Source organism: Bidens hawaiensis, unplaced genomic scaffold, assembly GCF_021521415.1.
Source record: "Bidens hawaiensis isolate Kalapana, Puna unplaced genomic scaffold, B.hawaiensis_p1.1 tig00008542_1, whole genome shotgun sequence".
Taxonomy (NCBI): domain Eukaryota; kingdom Viridiplantae; phylum Streptophyta; class Magnoliopsida; order Asterales; family Asteraceae; genus Bidens; species Bidens hawaiensis.
Window position 1 is genome coordinate 273,392 of NW_027491613.1, and position 23,131 is coordinate 296,522.

At 36.9% G+C, this 23,131-nt stretch overlaps 2 protein-coding genes across 2 annotated transcripts; one reads left to right on the top strand and one right to left on the bottom strand.

Annotated features, from left to right (window-relative positions):
* Positions 1 to 280: 280 nt before the first annotated feature.
* On the top strand, positions 281 to 4,778 carry LOC143529421 (putative beta-glucosidase 41). The gene is made up of 13 exons (XM_077025225.1): positions 281 to 622; positions 678 to 744; positions 837 to 895; positions 1,582 to 1,657; positions 1,753 to 1,824; positions 1,948 to 2,035; positions 2,112 to 2,367; positions 3,028 to 3,143; positions 3,239 to 3,462; positions 3,571 to 3,602; positions 3,687 to 3,789; positions 4,405 to 4,513; positions 4,583 to 4,778. The coding sequence occupies exons 1-13, from the start codon at positions 461 to 463 to the stop codon at positions 4,776 to 4,778; spliced, it is 1,560 nt and encodes a 519-aa protein (XP_076881340.1). The 5' UTR covers positions 281 to 460.
* Positions 4,779 to 4,985: 207 nt separating this feature from the next.
* LOC143529445 (uncharacterized) lies at positions 4,986 to 21,171 on the bottom strand. Its single transcript, XM_077025235.1, has 4 exons — positions 20,694 to 21,171; positions 8,026 to 8,167; positions 5,517 to 5,610; positions 4,986 to 5,435 (listed from the first exon to the last, which is right to left on the bottom strand). The coding sequence occupies exons 1-4, from the start codon at positions 21,038 to 21,040 to the stop codon at positions 5,107 to 5,109; spliced, it is 912 nt and encodes a 303-aa protein (XP_076881350.1). The 5' UTR covers positions 21,041 to 21,171; the 3' UTR covers positions 4,986 to 5,106.
* Between the last annotated feature and the right edge of the window lie 1,960 nt (positions 21,172 to 23,131).

Genomic DNA, 23,131 nt, shown 5'->3' on the forward strand with positions numbered 1-23,131 from the left:
GTATGGGTTCCAAGTATTAATTTTTATGGGGTCCTTACAAAATTTAATATATCGTCTCTAAGTAATTTAAAAAAAAAATTGGTGTCCCGGGACCCCGATGGGAACTATGTGGGTCCGCCCCTGACTGACTAAGCGTCACGTGTCACAATTCGCCTCTAATTATAGCCCCTCCACTACACATAGCCTAAGGTTAGAACTTGGAAGTCTCCTTGTTTTTTAAGATTAATAATAGTACACTTTCAGTTATTTATCATCATTCCTTATCGTACGCGTCACCTCCACGCACCATCACATCCTCCTTTTATACTCTCGCATTATTTTAACATTTTAATATTTTATTTATTTTATTATTTCAATATTTAATCTCATTTATTCTACATGACCTTGATAAATAAATTTCCGTCCAACCAACTAATACTACCCATTCACCGCCAAAACATTCTTCAAACTATACACACCCATGAAACCCATTATTATTATTATTATTATTATTATTATTATTATTATTATTATTATTCTCACTTTGTTCATCACAATATCTTTGTTCATAACATCAGAATCCACTAGCCGAACCGACTTCCCGGACGGGTTCACATTCGGAACTGCTTCATCTGCTTACCAGGTTTTTTTTTAAGGCATTTGATCATTAGTTTATTAGTTTTGTTTGTTAATGATAGTTTGAAGGAGCAGTTGATGAAGGGAATAAGGGAAATAGTATTTGGGATACTTTTTCAAGGTTACCTGGTAATTAATAATTAATGATTAATCTAAGTTTGTTTTTTGACTAATTCTAATGTTTATTGAGATAGGATTGTAATTGATGATTGTTTGAATAGGGAGGATATTGGACTTTAGCAATGCGGATCAGGCTGTCGATCAATATCATCGCTTCAAGGTTCGGTTTTGCTTGAATTGTGTGAAAAGTGGAAACTTAATGTTCAAGATTGAGATTAGATTCCTTACTTTGTTATGTATGCAAGCAACCAAATTTGATGGGAAATTGAAATAGTTGTGATAATGGTAAACTACAAAAAGTGTATGTATGACATTTTTTCCGCCCTATCATACGGTTCGTATGATAGTCTGAAAAAGGTTATACGAACTGGAAGACTTTTGTCAGTGTCACATTAGTCAAATTTTTAAATAAAAAAAGTGATACTAACGTAGGACTTTTTTTTTCGTCCTATCATACGGTTCGTACGTCTATAAAAGCGGGGCCTATCACCCTTTTTGCCCTAAAGTATGAGTTGCATGATAGGGTGAAAAAGGTCATGACTTTTATCGGTCAAAAAAGTCATACGGGCTGTGTGATTTTGGTCCTCATACACTTGTAGGACCTACGTCTAACAAAACACCATTTGATCGCTTTTCGCCCTAAAATATGGTCATATTATAGGGAGAAAAAAAATATGGCTTTTTTCGGTAGTCACATCAGTCATTTCTATGGCAGTCAAGAAATCGCATGTATGTCTATCAATGCAGCGTGTATGGCCATAATGGCCATATGACACGTCGCCGATATCTGCTATCATTGGTATATGAATAGCGACCGCCATTAAAAGTTATATTTATTATGATCAGACGGATATCGAATTGATGAAGGATCTGGGAATGGATGCTTACAGATTCTCAATATCTTGGTCAAGAATATTTCCAAGTAAAGTGATTATTAATCACCTTAAAACTTATGGTATAATGTCCATATCTTTGAAACTTGCATATGAACTAAAATGTGATATTTGATTCTAACAGACGGAACAGGCGAACCAAATCCACAAGGGATCGAATACTACAACAACCTCATTGATTCCTTACTGGAAAAAGGTCAAATCTTGCTTAAATATTAACCATATGACATACAAATACGTACGCGAATACAGCTTCTAATGCAGGTTAATGTATGTATGTATGTATGTATGTATGTATGTATGTATGTATGTATATCAGGAATTGAGCCTTACGCAACTTTGTATCATTGGGATCTTCCACAAACACTTGAAGATGAATATGATGGATGGTTGGACACTCAAGTAATGTAAGTAAATCAAATATTTTATTTACAACCGGTTCTGTAATGATCGTGTTTACAAGATATGTTTATATTTTTGTAGTGAGGATTTTATGCATTACGCTTTTACATGTTTTGAGGCGTTTGGAGATAGAGTGAAAAACTGGATCACATTCAATGAGCCTCACGGATTTGCAATTCAAGGATATGATTATGGAATTCAAGCACCGGGACGATGCTCTTTTCTCTTCCATTTGTTATGTAAAAAGGGTAAATCGTCTGATGAACCGTATATTGTGGCTCACAATATTCTCTTGTCTCATGCTGCTGTTTATCATGGATACCAAAAACATTTCAAGGTATTTCTTCAGCTCTTCCGGTTCTAACAATCTTGAAAAAATTCAATATTGGTGCCAGCTTTGGCCCGTTTACTTAAGAAAACAAAGTAATTTTGGGTTAATCTTTGTGTAAAATATAAGTTAACTAAAAATGAGACAGGTTAAAAAACAAATTTCAACCCAGCCCGACCCATTTTAGTCAACTCGCTAAAAAGTGATCTTTTGATTTGAACTCATTTGACCCTTTACCTGGTCGACCTGACTAGTGACCCCGCCCATTTTTATTCAACTCGCTAAAAAGTGATATTTTGTCTTGAGTTTTGACCCCCCTCATACGGCCCATTTTAGTCAACTCACTAAAAAATTATCTTTTGACTTGACTCGTTTGACCCTTTGTCCAGCCTGACTCGACCCATTTTAGTCAACTCATAAAAGCGCCCATTTGACTAGAACTCGTTTGACCCTTTACCTGGACCGACCCGTTTTAGCCAACTCTCTAAAAAAGTGATCTTTTGACTTGAACTCGTTTGACCCTTTAGCCGACTTGACCCGACCCATTTAAGTTATTCATAAAAGGTACCCACATTTTTCCATATTTGTTAACGGTATGTCGATATTTTATGAAGCCCAAAATCTTTTTGAGCATTTATGAAATTCCTAATTAATTTATACATTCTTTAGGAACATCAAGGAGGTATAATTGGGATATCATTAGACATAAAATGGTATGAACCGTTCTCCGACTCTGATGAAGATCAAGAAGCTGCAACTCGCGCAATGGATTTCGAGCTCGGCTGGTAATATTATTAATAATATTTCAAACACAGTAGAAATGTTACTTTCAGGGTAAAAATACCAATTTGACCGTGTAACGCAGATTAAAGTGAATCAGGTTTCTTGATCCACTTTTACTTGGAAACTATCCTCTTTCTATGCAAACAAACGTAGGCGAACGCCTACCCGAAATCACTCCTGAGGTTTCAAAGTTCATCATGGGCACCTTGGACTTTGTTGGTGTCAATCGTTACACCTCATTATACGCTAAAAATGACAAAACGCGTATCAGAAAGTTTATACTGCGAGACGCGTCCACAGATGCTGCTGTCATTACATCAAGTAAAATTTCATAACCAACTCATAAAAAGTAAAAATTAATAATAATAATAATAATAATAATAATGGTATTTTTGGTACTAATTTAATTGTTTTCTTTGTGTAATGTAGCTTCTAGAAATGGAGAATCCATTGGTGAAACTGTAAGTCAGCAGACTTAAGTAAATTATAGAATCTTGATGAAGAATTTATGCAGAAAACTGATTAAAATTTAATATTATTTGCAGTCGGCTTCGAGTTGGTTACACATAGTGCCATGGGGATTAAGAAAGTTGGTTGTGTACATCAAAGAAAAATATGGGAACCCGCCTGTGATCATCACTGAAAATGGTAACTTTGACTTCATTGACTTGTAAAAAGGTCAAAGTCAGGTCATATTTTATCTCTAACGGGTCAAATGAGTAAACCAAAAAGAAAGCTGGTCACATTAGATTATATATGATCTTTAACCGGTCAAATGCATACACTAAAATGAAAGCGGGTCAAATCAGATTATATTTTAACTTTAACGGGTCAAATGTGTTAACTAAAAGGAAAATGGGTCAAACGTGTAAACGAAAAAGAAAACAGGTCATATGTGTAAACTAAAAGGAAAACGGGTCAAATCGTATTATATTTTATCCTTAACCTGTCAAATGTGTAGACTAAAAAGAAAACGGGTCAAATGTGTAAACTAAAAGAAAACGGGTCAAAGTGTATACTAAAAAGAAAACAGGTCAAATGTGTAAACTAAAGGAAAACGGGTCAAAAGTGCATTCTTTTTAGTTTACACATTTGACCCGTTTTAAAAAGAAAACGGGTCAAATGTGTAAACTAAAATAAAATGGGTCGAATCATATTATAATTTATTTTAACGTGTCAAATGTGTAAACTAAAAAGAATGCAAGGAACTAAAAGAAAAACGGATCAAATGTGTAAACTAAAAGGAAAACTGGTCAAATGCAGGTATGGATGACCCGAACAAAGCCCGTATAGAATTAGAGGAAGCACTTCAAGATGAAAAGAGGATAAACTTCCACAGGGACTATTTATCAAACCTATCAGCTGCCATTAGGTAGTCAAAGCATTAAATTTCATTTAATTAAAATAAATAAGTTATGTAACATGTGAATTATTATTGCAGGGAAGACGGGTGTGACGTGCGAGGCTATTTCGTGTGGTCGTTACTTGATAACTGGGAATGGAACTACGGGTATACAGTTCAGTTTGGACTTTATTACGTCGACTACAAGAATAACTTGACAAGGATCCCAAAGTCTTCGGTCAACTGGTTTAAAGATGTTCTGAAAACTGAGGGTTATTTAAATATAGCTGTATAGATAATCTCACAATTTGCAATGTATATGTTGTATGATATCTTTATAGAACATGCTTAAAGAAAAAACTATGTTTGCAGAGGAGCAACATAGAAATGTACATGAAGAACATAACTGTACTTTGTTTTATTTTATTTATTTGTAAATTTGAAAAGAATTGGCATATTTATGTATAGATGTTAAAATGATAGCAAACAGAAAAACTGGAAAAGAAACAAACATAAAACATACCAACATAAAACCAAAAGTTATTCAACTGTCATTACAAGATTCAACCAAATTGAACACAAACAGTCATACGTTTATTCGCTCCATTAGCATAATCGACAAATTAAGAGCGTTTAAGAACCACCACACTGATAACCATGATCGCAAGGCCCATAAGGCTGGCCCCGATCACGGTTTGTTCCATGTTTATCCCAGCCGTCCCATCCGGATTCACAGAAACCCCGTCTTTCGGTGACCCCCCAAAAAACGACTGAAACGTGTCAGCCAAACTGTTCATCATATCAACAACCGTAACACTTATCTTCTGCATAATCTCCTCCACATACTCCATAAACCCTTTTCCAGATTCAGCTTTAGATTCACCCGTTGCTTCTGTCTTCTCATCATCCGTCGCATCAGATTCATCTGAATCCATTTCTGCGAATGCAACATCTGCAACCACATGATTACTGTAATCGCTCGTTTTGATGAAACGTAACAAATAAAAGGTTAAAAGCTTGGACAGTGGCTAACCATTTTTGTGGGTCTGCAGAAAGTTAACGAGGTCCGCGTTTTGAAGAACGGCATTCCACACGTTTGGATCAGAAGCAATCGATGCAACAACAGTCTTGTAAAACCAAAACATTAGATGTTAAGTAGAAAAAACAACAAAAAGCGGGTTGATTTTTTATTCGTAGCAAAATGTGTATTTTCTTGCATGGATCGGTTTAGGTCGATTTTGAGCTCAAAGTGAACCAAAAACTGAAAATTCAGTTTCCGGGTTTTTAAAAACAATTCGCTTTCGTTTTTTCAGTTTTCAGTTCTTATAATGATTCTGTTTTCATTTTTTCGGTTTCGTCATCTAGGCTTGAAAATTTTATGCGTAAATAAAAAGGCCCATAATAATGTATTTAGCCCTAAAAGCTTTGTGCCTTAATTTTTTTGTTAATTAAAAATTAATCAAATATTTACACGACTGGAACTAAAATGTTTGAGCTACACCATTTATTAAAATCTTATAAACTACTAAGACCATGTGTACTGGCCGCGTTATGGCCGAGTTATGGCTCCAAAACGCGGGGGGAACACCGCCCCCCCCCCCCCCACCCCTGCGTTATGTTGAAGTGAATTTTGGGCGCGTTGTATCTAAAACGCGAGAATGGCACGCGAATCAAAAAATGTTACCGTTGGGGTTAATGGAGCCGTTGGATTTTAAAAAAAAAGTTAATTATATTTATACTATATAAACAAACCAAACTCATATTTTTTAACACATTCCTTCCAATCTACCAATTTACACAAATATTTATATCTTTTACACTAATATTTCTACCATCATGTTTCCAAACAACAACCAAAATATTCTCGGTTTCGGTCAATATGCCCGTCAAGCCAACCAAAATCCACAACCGAACCAATCTACCGCGCCGACGCCAACCGTACCCGTCCCGCAAATGTATGACACGCAAATGGCCGCGTACTTTGCACTTCTACAAAACTCTATGCCAAATGCGGTGCCCGGTTTCCAAAACCCATCGACAAACATTTTTGCGGGTTCGGGTTCCCAACCCGCCCCGGAGACCCAACCCGAGGTCGAGTTCGTGCCGGAGACACAACTCGAGGGCAGTTCGAGCCAACGCGGACGTTCGAAAAAACACGCAAAGAAGCCCGCCGGCGAACCTCGGGTTAAAAAGACGGTGATATCGTGGAGTATCGACAAGTGCGTACTATGTGCTCGTGCTTGGTGCCAAATATCGGAAGATGCCAAATGCGGTAGGTTTTTAAAATGTATATATATATTTTTTTAAATTTCTTATAACAAACATTAAACTTGTAATGTTTTTATTTTTTTAGCGAACTATCAAAAAACGGGGGTATTTTGGCACAAAATTATAGAGAGGTTTCACAACCTTGGCGGGAACTCGCGTCGAGAAAAAGATTCGTTACTGTCGAAATGGGGCGACATAAACACCAAATGCATGGCTTTCCATACGGTTTTCTCTCGGATGAATCGAACTAGGAGTAGCGGTGTCTCGGACGCGGAAGTCATGGATAACGCGTTGGTTGAGTTTCAACATAAGGTCGGCGGGACCTTCAACTACTTTGGCATTTGGAAAGACCTCTTGAGGTTTCACCCAAAATGGGGCTTGGTGATGGATGCCGAAGCCGAAGCCGAAGGCGAAGGTGGTCCGCGTAAAAGTCTAAAACATCATCTTCGGTTGATCCAGACACGCCCCGTTCCGACGCTCGAAACTTCAACTTAAGCGATAATGACCCCGTGAATACTACCGACATGCCTCGGCCGGGGGGTAGAAGAACCAAAGGCAAAGGGAAGGGGAAAGGGGCCGGCTCGTCGTTGGCAACGGGTTCGAATCCCGAATTGGAAAGCCAATTCCAATTAATGAACTCTCGACTCCAAGATTTACACCAAGTTGGAACCCAACGACTTCAAGTAAATTTGGACGCCGTCGACCTACTTCGAATGAATGAGATGGACAAAGACATCGAGATTTTATCAAACGAGCTATCCGAAGACGACCCGATAGTCCAATCTTTAAAAGCCACTCGACGAGCGAAAATTTTAGAAAAATATAAATGAGTTTTAGTTTTATTGTGTTAATTTATTTGGAAGTTTAATGTAATTTTTAATTTTATGTTAATTTATTTAAATGAATTATTATTTAAAAAAAACAAATAAAATTATAATGACTGGGCGCCACGTGGCGCATAACCCCTGAATGTGAAGAGTTATGACTACAGCCTGTTTTTGTACAAAACCATAACTCTGACTGGGCGCCACGTGGCGCATAACCCCTGGATGTGGAGCTTTACGACTACACATGGTCTAAAATTCAATTTCTTGTTTTTGTGTTTGGTTAATAGCAAAACTAAAACCAAACAAAAAATTGTTTTTTTTTAATCTCGGTTTTCTAAAAACTAAAAACAAAATCCGAAGATTAGTTATCCAAAAGATTTCGGTTTTTTCAGTTTAGGTACGGTTATTCCACTTAGGTTCGAACCTTTAGTTATTAAGCAAGCATACCTGAGCTTTAGGGTTTTCGTTAAGAAGCCTAAAAGCTTGAATTGCATTCTTTGATGGCAATGGAGCCACCAATGTTTCACTAACAAGACAAGGTTTAGTCACATATTCCGATTCTGACGTGGCACTTGGATGCAGATAAGTTCTGAACAAAAAACAGAACAAAAAAACATGATATTATACCACATGAATCAAGTTATAGAACATTAGTTAACTTATAAAACATAACACTCAGATATGTTAAAAGACTTCAGTTAACTGAAGAGAGCTCATTCCAATCCTTGGGCGTATGTGAAGACTTTTGGGCTCACTCTATTACTCCAGCTGAAAGGAGGTTTCAAGAGGACCGCGCTCGCGTGGATTTGCTTAATGACCACCTTTTTGCTGGGTCTGCGTTTTTTGCTGCCTCCCAAGAGCTTCGCAATGATTATATAAAGGTACGTGATGCCCTTGCGGAGGCCAAGCAAGAGGCTAAGATTTCTGCTTGGAATCTTTCTGATGCCCGAGAGAAAGCTGAGAAACTCCAAGCAGAACTTAGCGAGAACCGGGCAAGTTCCAACGCTGCTTTTGTGAAGCGCGGGCTTGAGCTGCAAGCTGCGCGGAAGAAACTGCAAGTGGCAGAGGCAGATGCAGCCAAGTACGCGCGTCGAGCGCGTGACCTGGAGTTGGCAGTGGAGGCGCATGACCAAACTATTGCGCAGGTTAATACTGAAAAATCTTTATTGGAGAGTGAGGTTGCGCACCTGAAGAAAGAGCTCGATGCTGAGCGAGCGGAAAAGAATGAAGCCTTGGCGGCAGCAGCGTCTGACAAAGAAGAGCTAAAACAAGCCAAGGAAACTGTTAAGCTGTTAAACTCTCAAATCCCTGCTCTTGAGACGTCTGTTTCTTCCCTCGCGCAGGACCGTCAATGGCTGATTTCACAGGGTGTGACTCGTTGCGCTTATGCCATGAAATACTCAGACGAGTTTCAGACCCTTGTGATGGACTGTAATGCGGCGTCGCGCTTGGTGGGTCGGGCTGAGGGGTTTAAGGATGGTTATGAATATGGCATGCTAAAGAAGAATCCATCCGACTACCCTTATCAGCTCGACACTGTCTGTGCTGACATGGCTGAGGTGGGGGAGAAGTACTTGAATACTCCAATTCCCATCCTTGAGCAGGTATTTTAACCTTAATGAGTTTACTTGACTTATTTTCATAATCTTTTGTACTTATACTGTTCCTTGTGACTTGCAGATAGCCGCGCTTGCTGACCAGCCCGATCTTGGCGCTTTAAAGAAATTACTTGATGAATGTGAAGGGACTGGTGGCAATGATGATGGCGCGGGCAACGCTACCTCTGCCAGCGGCTCTGGCGTGGCCAAAGGACCTACTCCTGACGCTATCATGACAGAAGACGACTATATTCAAGACGAACAGCTTGATTATGGTAAGTTTGGAGATGACGAGGAGCGGGCTGCGCCAGATGCTGAGGGAGGAAATAATGATGAGGAAGATGAAGAGGCTGATATTAACATAGAGACTTGAAAAGCCCTTCTTGTTTTTTTTTTTTTTTTTTTTTTTTGTGTTTGTAGTTTTTACCTCATCATTTGTAAATTTGTAAACTTCTATGTTTCGGAATGAAATTTTGTTTTTTCCCTTATTCGCATCTTGCGCATTCCCAATTCATCTCTTTATATTGCATGTGTGTGCTTGTTGAATATAAGGTATGCTTACACATTGAAACTTGAACAAGGTTGTAAGGAAATTATTTTTACTTAATCCTTAACAGTTGTCATATTTCAAGTTATTTTGCGATATTCTGAATATGCTGACACGTGCCTTGGCATTTCATTATTCCTCTTTTGCGCGACGTTATCGTGCATTTATTATAGGGAATTATGAATGAGTTTTTTAGCCTTTACGTGTCAGTATGTGTTACTCTGCCTATATCCATTATAATCCCATGCGCGGCCCCGACCTAAGACCTTAACAACTATGCTTTGGCATGTGCTTTGCCTTAGTTGTGCTTAGGTATTTTTATGGTCCAGCTGCGCAATACGTAGGATGGATGCTATGAGTAATTTGAGCTAAAGCTCATATTATTGGGCTAAGGCCCTGACGTTTTAGAGTTAAAACTCGTTAACGCGTCTGAGCTTGAAGCTCGCGCATGTATGTTTTACTTCATTTTATTTTTAGTTTGATGTCAATACAATGTTGTCATATTGCTCAAAATTAATAAAGGGAAGTGTGAAACATGTATGCAAAAGGTAATAAAACGCATATAGAGCGTATCATTATTCATAATGGCTTAAAAAGCCTTGATTACAAACTTGACAACTTTTACATGAAACATTTTCTAAGTTGTGCTGCGTTCCATGTGCGCGGGATCTTCTTTCCATTTAAATCTTTTAAAGCGTATGCGCCTTTTCCCAATTCTTCCGAGACTTGATAAGGTCCCTCCCAGTTGGGAGACATCTTTCCCGGGGGTATTGCGCGACTAGCTTCATTGTTCCGAAGGACAAAATCATTCTTCTTGAAGTGGCATTCTTTCACGCGCTGATTGTAGTATTTTTCTAGCTTTTTCTTATATTTGGCTTCACTGATGATAGCCGCCTCTCTGCGTCCCTCAAGTAAATTGAGATCCAACCTCCTTTCTTGCTCGTTATCCGTCTTACTCATCATGAGCACTCTATAGGATGGGAATCCAATCTCTGCTGGAATCATAGCCTCTGTTCCATAGGTTAGGCTGAACGGGGACTCGCCATTGCTGGTTTTGCTTAATGTCATGTGCGCCCACAGGACATTAGGTAACTCCTCGACCCATGCATGGGACTCTCCCTCCAACCTTTTCTTCAGCCCATTCAGCAAGCTTTGGTTCGCGCGTTCCACTTGGCCATTCCCTTGAGGATGGTATACTGAAGTGAAGACCTGATTGATGTGCAATTCCTTGAACCAACTGGATATCTTCCTGTCAGTGAATTGTTTGCCGTTGTCGCTCACGATTTCCATGGGCAGGCCAAAACGGCATACGATGTGGCTCCAAATAAATTGCTTCATTGCCTCGGCTGTGATTTTTGCCAGTGGCTTGGCTTCAACCCATTTTGTGAAATAGTCTACTGCCACTACCAAAAACTTTACTCGCCCTGGCGCTTGTGGTAAGGGACCCACAATATCGATTGCCCACTTGTGGAAAGGCCATGCAGAGGTCACCGGAATCAATTTGTTCTTTGGCCGCATGGTATTTGGCGCATAGATCTGACACGCTTTGCATTTTTGGATCTCTTTTAACGCGTCCAAGTACATGCCTGGCCAATAGTAACCTGCGTTCATTGCCTTGGTGATCACCATGCGCGGGCCAGCATGTATTCCACAGATTCCTTCGTGTATCTCTCTGATCACGTAGCTTGCTTCCTCAGCGTCTAGGCATTTCATGAGTGGTCCAATATAAGAGCGTCGATATAACGTACCATCGATCATTTCGTAGTTCTGCGACTTGTGTCTTATCTTCCTCGCCTGTGCGCGATCGTCTGGTACCTTTCCCTCCTTCAAGAATTCCATTATTGGAGTTATCCATGATGAAGGTGTTGTATGAATTACAAGAACAGACTTCGCTCCCCCTGACGGGCTGCTCATTACTTCCACCCTGACATCTTTGCCAAAATGATCGAAGCTGGTTGATGCCATCTTGCTTAGCGCGTCGGCAGACTTATTTTCACTGCGCGGAATGTGTATGATTCTGAAAAAGTCAAATTGTTCGGTGAGTTTCTTCGCCTTCTCTAGATACAGAGGCATGGTGTTCTCCTTGGCATCATAAAGGCCATTGACTTGTGCTGCTACCAGGTATGAATCTACATGAGCCTCTATCTTTTTAACTCCGAACTTGTGCGCGATGCGCAAACCAGCCAGCAGGGCTTCATACTCAGCTTCATTGTTGGTGCTCTTGAAATCCAACCTGATTGCGTAAGTATACTCATGATTTTCTGGATCCACCAGTTTGAGGCCTGCGCCGGACCCTTCGTTGTTTGAAGCTCCATCAGTGAATAATCTCCAAACGTTTTCTTCATTATTGGCTTGCGGAGGGTCTACTTCGCGCTGAGCCTCTTCGACTTTTCCTTCAGGGATTTCTGCGATGAAATCGGCTAAGACTTGTCCCTTGATTGCTGGACGAGGCTTATAGGTGATCGTGTGCTCCCCTAATTCCAGCGCCCATTTTGTCAGCCTTCCTGAGAGCGCGGGACGTCGCAAGACTTGCTGGATGTTGTAATCAGTCAGGACTTCAATAGGATGACCATTGAAATATCTGTGAAGCTTGCGCGACGCATGCGTTAGTGATAAAACTAACTTCTCTATGATGGTGTAGCGCGTCTCAGGATCTGTCAGCACCCGACTTACATAATAAATTGGTGTTTGGATTCCCTTGCGATCCACCAATAATACTGCGCCAATGGCGCGCTCTCCTGCTGACAGGTACAACGTTAAAGTTTCACCAGGTAGTGGAGCTGTGAGCGCAGGCAGATTTATCAGACATTCTTTTATCTCACTGAAAGCTTGCTCGGCCTCAGGCGTCCACTTGAATTGGCTTTTCTTTAAGCAATTTCACAATGTGTTAATGAATGGGGTAGATTTGCTTGCATGGTTTGCTAGGAACCTGTTAATTGATACCAATCTACCATTCAACTTTTGAACTTCCTTCATGGTGGATGGTGAGGGCATGCCGAGGATAGCCTCCACCTTCTCTGGGTTCACCTTGAAACCATCCTTGGTGACCATTACGCCGAGAAATTTCCCTTCTTCCACGCCGAATGTTCATTTGCTCGGGTTGAGCTTCATGTTTACTTCCTTTAGGCGCCAAGAGGTTTCTTCGATGTCTTTGAGCATTTGTTTTTCCTCCCTGCTTTTAATCACCAAATCATCCACGTAGACTTCTAAGTTTTTTCCAATCTGCTCGTTGAAAATTGCATCCATGAGTCTTTGGTAAGTGGCTCCTGCATTCTTCAAACCAAAGGGCATTTTTGTGTAACAGAAAACACCCTTGTCAGTTCTGAAAGCAGTCTTGTCTTCATCCTGTGGTGCCATTTGAATTTGGTGATAGCCCTTATAGGCATCCAGGAAACATTTGAGCTTAAATGGCACCACAGAGTCCACCTTCATGTCAATGTTTGGGAGGGGATAACAATCTTTTGGACACGCCTTGTTGAGGTCCTTGAAATCAATGCACATTCTCCATGACCCATTGCTCTTCTTTACCATCACAGGATTGGCTACCCATGTTTGATATCGTATTGGGCGAATGATATTCGCGCGCAGTAGATCTTCTACTTGCTCATTCATGGCCTTTGTCTTCTCGTCTCCCATGACTCTTTTCTTTTGAGCAATTGGCTCCACGGACTTGAATGTGTTGAGAGAGTGCTGCGCCAGGTCTCGCGGAACCCCAGTCATATCAGAATGTTGCCACGCGAAGACTGACATATACGTTGTGAGCAATCTTTTCATTCTCACTCTTGTGTCATCTGATATCGTAGCTCCGATTGTGATTGTTTGTTCTGGGAATTTTGGGTTGAGAATCCATTCCTCTGGCGCGTTGTTTGCCACTGGAAGTTTCATTCTCCCCTCTCGAGGTATACTTATTACTGCGCATAAGTGATCTCGGTACACAAATGTTACTCCTGTTGGTGTTGGGAACCCCAACGCGCCATGCGCTGGGGACGGTATGGCGTTGAATTGGGCAATCGTTCCTCTACCCAAGATCATACTATGGCATGAAGTGGTGGGCAAAACCAGGAAGTTGACAATTTCAGCTCGCTTGTGCTTCTCATCCCCCATAGTTTGTTCGAATTGTATCTGACCTAGGGGGTGAATAATTTCGTTTGAGACACCCGAGATTGGTGTACTCACGAATTCAAGCCTTGCTTGGTCTGCTGGATCCAACTTCCTGAAACATTGCTCATACATGATGTCTGACTCACTACCGGTGTCCACCAGGACTCTTGACACCTCATAATGAGCGATGTGTGCAGTGATGACTAGAGGGCTGCTGATAGACGGGCCTCCTCTGATTCTTGGAAAGATTACTTGTTGCTCGCGCCAATCCCCTTGGATTTGCGCGCTTCTCTTCCTCGATCCTTGCCCTTGCCTTCTTCCTTCAGCTACACAGATTCTTTTGAATTTTTTATAGGCTGAGGCTCTGTCTGGTTGTTCATTCTCTGGTCTTGGATTTTTTACCAGGTGAGCCAACTTGCCTGATTTCACATCTTTTTCGATCGCATCCTTCAAATGATGGCATGCATCAGTGTTGTGCCCTGTGGATTTGTGAAACTCACAATATTTGCCACTGTTCGGTGGTCCCTTATGGAGTAATGGCCTGGGGTTTTTAAACTGGACATTCTCTGTGCTTAACACTTGCGAAGGCGTTTTGGTGATGGGAGTCCATATTCTTGGTAGAGGTCTGTTAGGCTCTCTGTCGCCTTCCTTCTTGTCACCTTCTCCGCGATTAAGAATGTCTTTTTGGGGTTGGGGTGAACTTTGTTGCGCTTGCTTTTCTGCAGGAGAATAATTGGTTTGTTGCAACCTGGACCATACGGAGTTTTGTTTGCGCCTCTTTTCATTGTTGCGTGGTGCTTCTGTTTGATGCCCTTTATCTCTTGCTCTGTCTTGAGCAATTTGTTTTTCATTTCGCGCGAAGACTCGCGATGCTTCCATAAGCTTAGCCTAAGTGGTTGGCATGCCTTCTCTGCTCACGAGAGCTCTGCGGAGTTGATCACTGCGTGCACCTTGTATAAAGGCCACGCGCAAGAGTCGTTCAGTGATGCCTCCAATTGCAAGAGATTCCTGATTGAAACGAGTTATGTAGTCTTCAATGGTTTCATCATTCCTGCGTACGCAGTGCATGATGTCATCAGGGTCGCGCGTGTGTCTGCGCTGCTGTACATAGTGAGCCTGGAACTTTTCCAATAGCTCTTCGAACCCATCGATTTGTCCTGTCGGCAAGCTTTCGAACCAGACACGCGCTGCACCCGTGAGGCAGCGAGCAAACATGTGACACCATGTTGGCATTGTCCAGCTTTCTAAGTTTCAAGTGTTATAAAAACCTTGTAAGAAATCATCTGGATCTGTTGTACCATCGTACTTGCCTAAACCACTTGGCATCTTGGTTTTGTGTTGAATGGAAGCCTTCGCAATGCGCTCAGCGAATTTTGAATGTTTTACCAAGATGGCTGGCCTATATGGTGTGGTTACGTCCACTTGCCCTTTCGCTTGTGGGTTGTATGGTGTGTATAAATCCATATCAGCTTTGGCTCCAGGTGCTATGTGCATGTGTGCGCGAAGCTGTGATCCTCCTGCATGAGTATCTCGCGTCTTCTTCATGCTGTGCACCTCTTCCTCATCACTAATATCAGCTTGTTCGGTGTGAACAGAATGACCGTCTTCCAGCGCGCGCGTCTTTTTTGTTGTTCCCTGAATGGTTTGTTTATCAAATGCGAGCCTTTGTGTTAAATCGGCTAACTTTTTGTGTTTTACCAACTCATTGTATTTGTCCATTAAACACCGTTGTTCGTTTATGAGCCATTCTTTAGGGTTATTGGTTTCAACTTCCGGGCCCATTGGTCCTTTTTGTTTTGTACCAGTCAGATTTTGGAACGTGAGATCGTCTGGGGGAGTTTCAGTTTGAGTATGAGGTGTTGTGTTGAAGGTATGGTTACTGGTGGTGCGCGCAGTGTCACGCGGCGCCCTCAGAACCTGATGTCCCTCATTAACATCCTCAAGCTCATTATCCTCCAGAACTTGATCGTTGTTTCGAACACCGGAAACCATGGTGAAGATTTTCAGATAGAAAATTGATGAAATACTGGTTTTGTTGCCGTTGTAACAGGTGATAGCGCCAATGAAGAAGCGTGTATCGACTTACTTGTATACGATCAACGTTCCTCGGGTACGAGTGTGCTATATCACCGATGGTTTTCCGAGATACGAGTTCTTCCACCTACAAAACGAATAGCACCGTGAGCTTACCCCTCAGAAAGGGACAGAGGGGTCCTCTTTGGGGTAACCCTCCGGTGTGAGAATCATATATTGTAGGAGAGGATAATCAGGATGTGAAAATGAGTAAAGGACTTAGAATATATTTTCTTCTGCTTTCCACTGTTGAAGTGGTGTGGTATTTATAGTATTAGGGTTTCCAATGATTGGGCTCAGACCCAATTAGGGCCTTTTTGGCCTCCTCCTATTGCTTCGCGCCACGTGTAATTAGGACACCTGGTGCTTTTTCATTGATTATTCTCTGACCAAGGTATTTCACCTGACCCATGTGCCATCACGTGGTGGCACATGGACTTTGCTGAGTTGTCCACCCTTCATTGGCAGCTGTCAACATCAGCACATTCTTTATTTCTTAAAAGATACATTCTGGAAGGTTGCCTGATGAGTACAATCATGGTTGTCCTTATCCTGATTTGGATTAGACTATTGTCTCATTTGTTGTGTGTCGCTTACGCGCGGCCTTTATGCGCCTATCCCGGGGATGCGCAATGTCTTCTCTTTATTCTCACACTAAATGTGTGTTTTGTGTGCATATGTGATATGCGCCACGCGCAGATGTTTCATGCGCTTGCGCATAGGTTTTGGCTTTGTGGGTTGACCCGCCCCGCTTGCGCTTGCGCTTGCGCATATGTGATATGCGCCACGCGCAGATGTTTCCTGATTTCAAGCCTCTTGTCTATATCTTGTGGGTTGACCCGCCCCGCTCGATGTTAAGGCGGGTGCATACCCCTTCAATACACATGAATCAAGAACTATTATTATAAAAAAACAAGTTTTTCATCAACAAAGATTCAAGATCAACATAATCAAATTCCATATATTTAACAGAACATTATTCAAAATTCACACACAAATCAACCAAGATATAACTATTGTTCCAAAAATGAAGTCTTTCTTTTAATCAACCAAGATTCAAGATTAGCTTAATCACATTCCATATAACTAATAGAATTTTTTTTCAAAATATGCATATAAACCAAGAACTATTATTATAAAAATCAAGAAGTTAATCAACCAAGATTCAAAATATTCCATACAATTGACCAAAAAAATTTCAAAATATACACATGAATCAAGAACTAATGTTAAAAAAATCAAGTCTTTTTAAGAACCCAACAACCAAAATCAACTTAATCAAATTCCATGCAACTAACACTGTATGAACAAATCATTAAAAGTCAATAAAAAATCATATAAACAATTTGTGGTCCATTTAAAAACCCACAAAATCTAATAATCATGTTAAGACTTCAGTTAACTAACATATATCCAAAATACACACATGAATCAAGAACTATTATTATAAAAATCAAGACTTTTTTTTAATCAAACCAGTAACCAAAATCACCTTAATCAAATTCCATATAATCAACACTCATCATATGAACAAATCACTTAAAAGTCAAAAAAAATTATAAAAACAATTTGTGGGCCATTAAAAATCACAAAATCTAAATTAAACAAACCAATAACAGAAAAAACAGAACATAAAAACATGTTATTATACACATGAAACAAGTTAAAGAATATTAGTTAACTTATAAAACAGAACATTCAGATTATGATCATGTTAAACACTTTAGTTAACTCACATATATTCAAAATATACACATATATATCAATAACTATTATCATAAAAATCAAGTCTTTTTTGTAACCCAAGAACCAAAATCAACTTAATCAAATACCATATATTCAATTAACTCATCATATGAACAAACCACTTAAAAGCCAAAAAAAATTATAAAAACAATTTGTGGGCAATTAAAAATCCAAAAAACTAAATTAAACAAAACAAAAACAGAAAAAACAGAACATAAAAACATGTTATTATACATGAAATAACTTATAAAACAGATTATAAAACAGAACATTCGGATTATGAACATGTTAAACACTTTAGCTAACTCAAAAATATACACATATATCAATATCTATGATCATAAAAATCAAGTTTTTTTATTAACCCATGAACCAAATTCAACTTAATCATAACACTCATATGAACAAATCACTCAAAAGTCAATAAAAAAATTATAAAAACAATTTGTGGGCCATTAAAAACCCCAAATTCTAAATTAAACAAAATGAAAACAGGAAAAAAAAAACAGAACATAAAAACATGATAATACACATGAAACAAGTTAAAAACATTAGTTAACTTATAAAACAGAACATTCAGATTATGAACATGACACTTTAGCTAACTCACAAACTATATATCAATAACTATTATCATAAAAATCAAGTCTTTTTATTAACCCATGAACCAAAATCAACTTAATCAAATTCCATACAACTAACAGTGTATGAACAAATCATTAAAAGTCAATAAAAAATCATATAAACAATTTGTGGTCCATTAAAAAAACCACAGCATCTAATAATCATGTTAAGACTTCAGTTAACAAACATATATCCAAAATTCACACATGAATCAAGAACTATTATTATAAAAATCAAGACTTTTTTTAATCAAACCAATAACCAAAATCAACTTAATCAAATTCCATATAATCAACACACTCATCATATGAACAAATCACTTAAAAAAAATTATAAAAACAATTTGTGGGCCATTAAAAATCACAAAATCTAAATTAAACAAACCGAAAACAGAACATTCAGATTATGATCATGCTAAACACTTAACTCACAAATATATATTCAAAATATACACATATCAGTAACTATTATCATAAAAATCAAGTCTTTTTTGTAACCCAAGAACCGAAATCAACTTAATCAAATACCATATATTCAACACTCATCATATGAACAAATCACTTAAAAGTCAAAAAAAATATATAAAAACAATTTGTCGGCCATTAAAAAACCCAAAAACTAAATTAAACAAACCGAAAACAGAAAAAAATGATCATAAAAACATGTTATTATACACATGAAACAAGTTAAAAACATTAGTTAACTTATAAAACAGATTATAAAACAGAACATTCGGATTATAAACATGTTAAACACTTTAGCCAACTCAAAAAATATATATCAATAACTATTATCATAAAAATTAAGTCTTTTTATTAACCCATGAACCAAAATCCACTTAATCATGCAACTAACACTCTATGAACAAATCATTAAAAGTCAACAAAAAATCATATAAACAATTTGTGGTCCATTTAAAAAATCTAATAATCATACTAAGACTTCAGTTAACTAACATATATCCAAAATACACACATGAATCAAGTACTATTATTATAAAAATCAAGACTTTTTTTAATCAAACCAATAACCAAAATCACCTTAATCAAATTCCATAGTATCAACACTCATCATATGAACAAATCACTTTAAAAAAATTTATAAAAACAATTTGTGGGCCATTAAAAATCACAAAATCTAAATTAAACAAACCAAAAACAGAAAAAACAGAACATTTGTAACCCAAGAACCAAAATCAACTTAATCAAATACCATATATTCAACACTCATCATATGAACAAATCACTTAAAAGTAAAAAAAAAAATTATAAAAACAATTTGTGGGCCATTAAAAATCCCAAAATCTAAATTAAACAAAATGAAAACAGAACATAAAAACATGATTATACACATGAAACAAGTGAAAAACATTAGTTAACTTAAAAAACAGATTATAAAACAGAACATTCAGATTATGAACATGTTAAAACACTTTAGCAAACTCAAAAAATATATATCAATAACTATGATCATAATAATCAAGTCTTTTAATTAACCCATAAACCAAAATCAACTTAATCATAACACTCGTAAGAACAAATCACTCGGTCAATAAAAAAATATATAAAAACAATTTGTGGGCCATTAAAAATCCCAAAATCTAAATTAAACAAAATGAAAACAAAACATAAAAACATGATTATACACATGAAACAAGTTAAAAACATTAGTTAACTTATAAAACAGAACATTCAGATTATGAACATGTTAAACACTTTAGCTAACTCAAAAAATATATATCAATAACTATTATCATAAAAATCAAGTCTTTTTACTAACCCATGAACCAAAATCAACTTAATCATAACACTCATATAACAAATCACTCAAAAGTCAATAAAAAAATTTATAAAACATGAAACAAGTTAAAAACATTAGTTAACTTATAAAACAGTTTATAAAAACAGAACATTTTGGATTATGAACATGTTAAAACACTTTAGCCAACTCACAAATATATTCAAAATATACACATATATCAATAACTATAATCATAAAAATCAAATCTTTTTATTAACCCATAAACCAAAATCAACTTAATCATCACACTCATATGAACAAATCACTCAAAAGTCAAAAAAAAAATTATAAAAACAATTTGTGAGCCATTAAAAATCCCAAAATCTAAATTAAACAAAATGAAAACAGGAAAAAAAACAGAACATAAAACATGCTATACATATATTTTTTTTTTAAACATGAAACAACTTAAAAACATTAGTTAACTTATAAAACAGAACATTCAGATTATGAACATGTTAAAACACTTTAGCTAATTCAAAAAATATATATCAATAACTATCATCATAAAAATCAAGTCTTTTTATTAACCCATGAACCAAAATCAATTTAATCATAACACTCATATGAACAAATCACTCAAAAGTCAATAAAAAAAATTAAAAAAACACAGTAACACAGCTCACTTCTCAAGAGCATAATTAAGATCAGAAGTAGCCTGTCTAGCTTCCTGAACACTGGGCACACCACCGAAGACAAGGCGAGGCATGGGCTCACCGCCTTCCATAAACAACTCATCTTCCTCCACACTCGCAAACTCCCACTCATCCTCACACACCTTCTCCACCACCGGACTCGTATTCCCACCATTCACACTCAGTTTCAAATCATCAGAATTATTCGATGATACAACCGACGCCACCGATCGCCTGGCCGCCGACACAACCGGGTTTTCACCGCCGCGGACGGTCGTGTTAAACACGTTTATTCCGGCCACCTTTGCCGCGGCTCTCATCGCAACTCCACCACCCATAATAATAATAATAATATTATTATTATTATTACGACGTTTGTGATGGGGTGATTGTGATGGATTATTTCTTGGTTATGAAGGTAAGGATGGATAATAAATAAAATGAATTGAATGGAATGAATAACTTATAACCGACTTGTGATCCGATTGCCCGATTTAAATTGATTCATTTCCCAAAAATATCTGTTACTTGAAGATTTGAAAAATATAGATAAGTTTTGAGGTGATCGGAAGGTTGTTATAGAATATAGAGTTGGTTATTTTCATTTTCTTTTTATGTTTAGGGTAAAGTTTAAATATAAAAAAAATTCTTAAAAATGAATTAAAAAAAATCGTAATCCTAAATATAAATAAAAAACGAAAAAAATTAAAAAACTAAAATGTTTCCGATATCATTCCCGTTTAAAAAAATTGACGAAAAGAAACAAAAAAACAATAGATTGCAAAATATAACTTCATTTCGAATAAAATATAGCACAATGTTGAGTAATATAACACATATAAAGAAAAAAAGACACAATGTAAAAGAAAAAAGACAAAATCAATTACGAAAATAAACAAACACAATGATAAACAAAAAATGCACGGCGACTTGTTCACTTATCATTGTGTTTTTTTTATGAGAACGAAAAAGACGGTGGAAAAATTTTGTGTTTTTGTTTTTTCGTTTTTTTATTCACTTTTTTGTATGACTACAAATCATCCTCATCTTTTTCATTTTTATTCTCTATTTTAGAATAATTTAACCCTTATGTTTATCCTAGATATATATTAATAATTAATAAATTAATGTATTATTTTCATAAATATTAATAAGGGTGAAAATATGTTCCGTGATTTTCATTTCCTAATTCTCATTTCTCAACAATAGATATACAAATATGTTAACATAAATTATACCTATCATTTTAGCATGGCAAAGATCCTATACAATATTTTATATATTCTAATAGGATGGCATAATTGCATAAACCAGATAGTGCTCGAAATGGAAAATATATGAGAAAATATGGAACGTAATCTAGGTCTAATATATAATATATAGTGAAAAATATTTTTAAGGTTCAAATCCTAGTATACTATTAAAACAAATTAGTTTGACTCCACATTCCTTTTTTTTATTGGAAGATTATATTTCCTTCCAAAATTATCTTGCACTTCTCTATTTTTCTTACCATTAAAATAAATCAAAATTAAATTATATTTCTAATAATTAAAATAGTTAATGTATTCATTTAAGTCAATAATAATACCGGTTTCCAAGTTTCAATTCTTTCATCTTCATTACACCCTTTCCTTCATACTCAACCATACCTAATCAACAAAATCCTCCATACAATCAGCTATTATTTTATGTCAATCGGACAATGATGATTAGATCCGACATATTCAATTGACACCGTCGTTCGTCTAAATAAGGGCAATCGACGATAAACGGAATACTCAATTACATCCCGGAAACGATTTTCGTCAATCGATGAGTAGATCCATGTCGATTGTTAATCAGATCTTCACTTCGATGGTTGTTTTACCGTCAATCGATTTTTTTCTGGTTAGTATTTTATATTGTTAGGATAGTATGTTTAATTATCCTAGGTTAGTATTTTATATTGTTAGGATAGCATGTTTAATTCTTAATCTTAATTGTTAATGTTAATTGATATTTTTAATTGATAATTCCTATGTTTCCTATGGTTAATAGTTAATGTATAATTCATTCCAGATTTCAATTACATTATATGTTAAATGTTAAATTTTTAATTTTTAATGTGTCATTGATTCCAATTTTCAATTATGGTATTTGTTAAATTTTTAATGTGTAATTGATTACAAATTACAATTATAGTATTTTGATTTTTATTGATTCATATCATTAATAATACGTAACAACTTTTCAAAATCGGAATTTGAATTCGTAGTCAACTTAATATCTAATTTTGTAAACATTAATTATAATATAATTGAATTTATATCAATTTGAATTCGCAGTCAACTTAATGTCTAATTTTGTAAACATTAATTATAATATAATTGAATTTATATCATTTATGACTTATGAGTTATTATGATTTTGTTAAAAATAAATCCCTA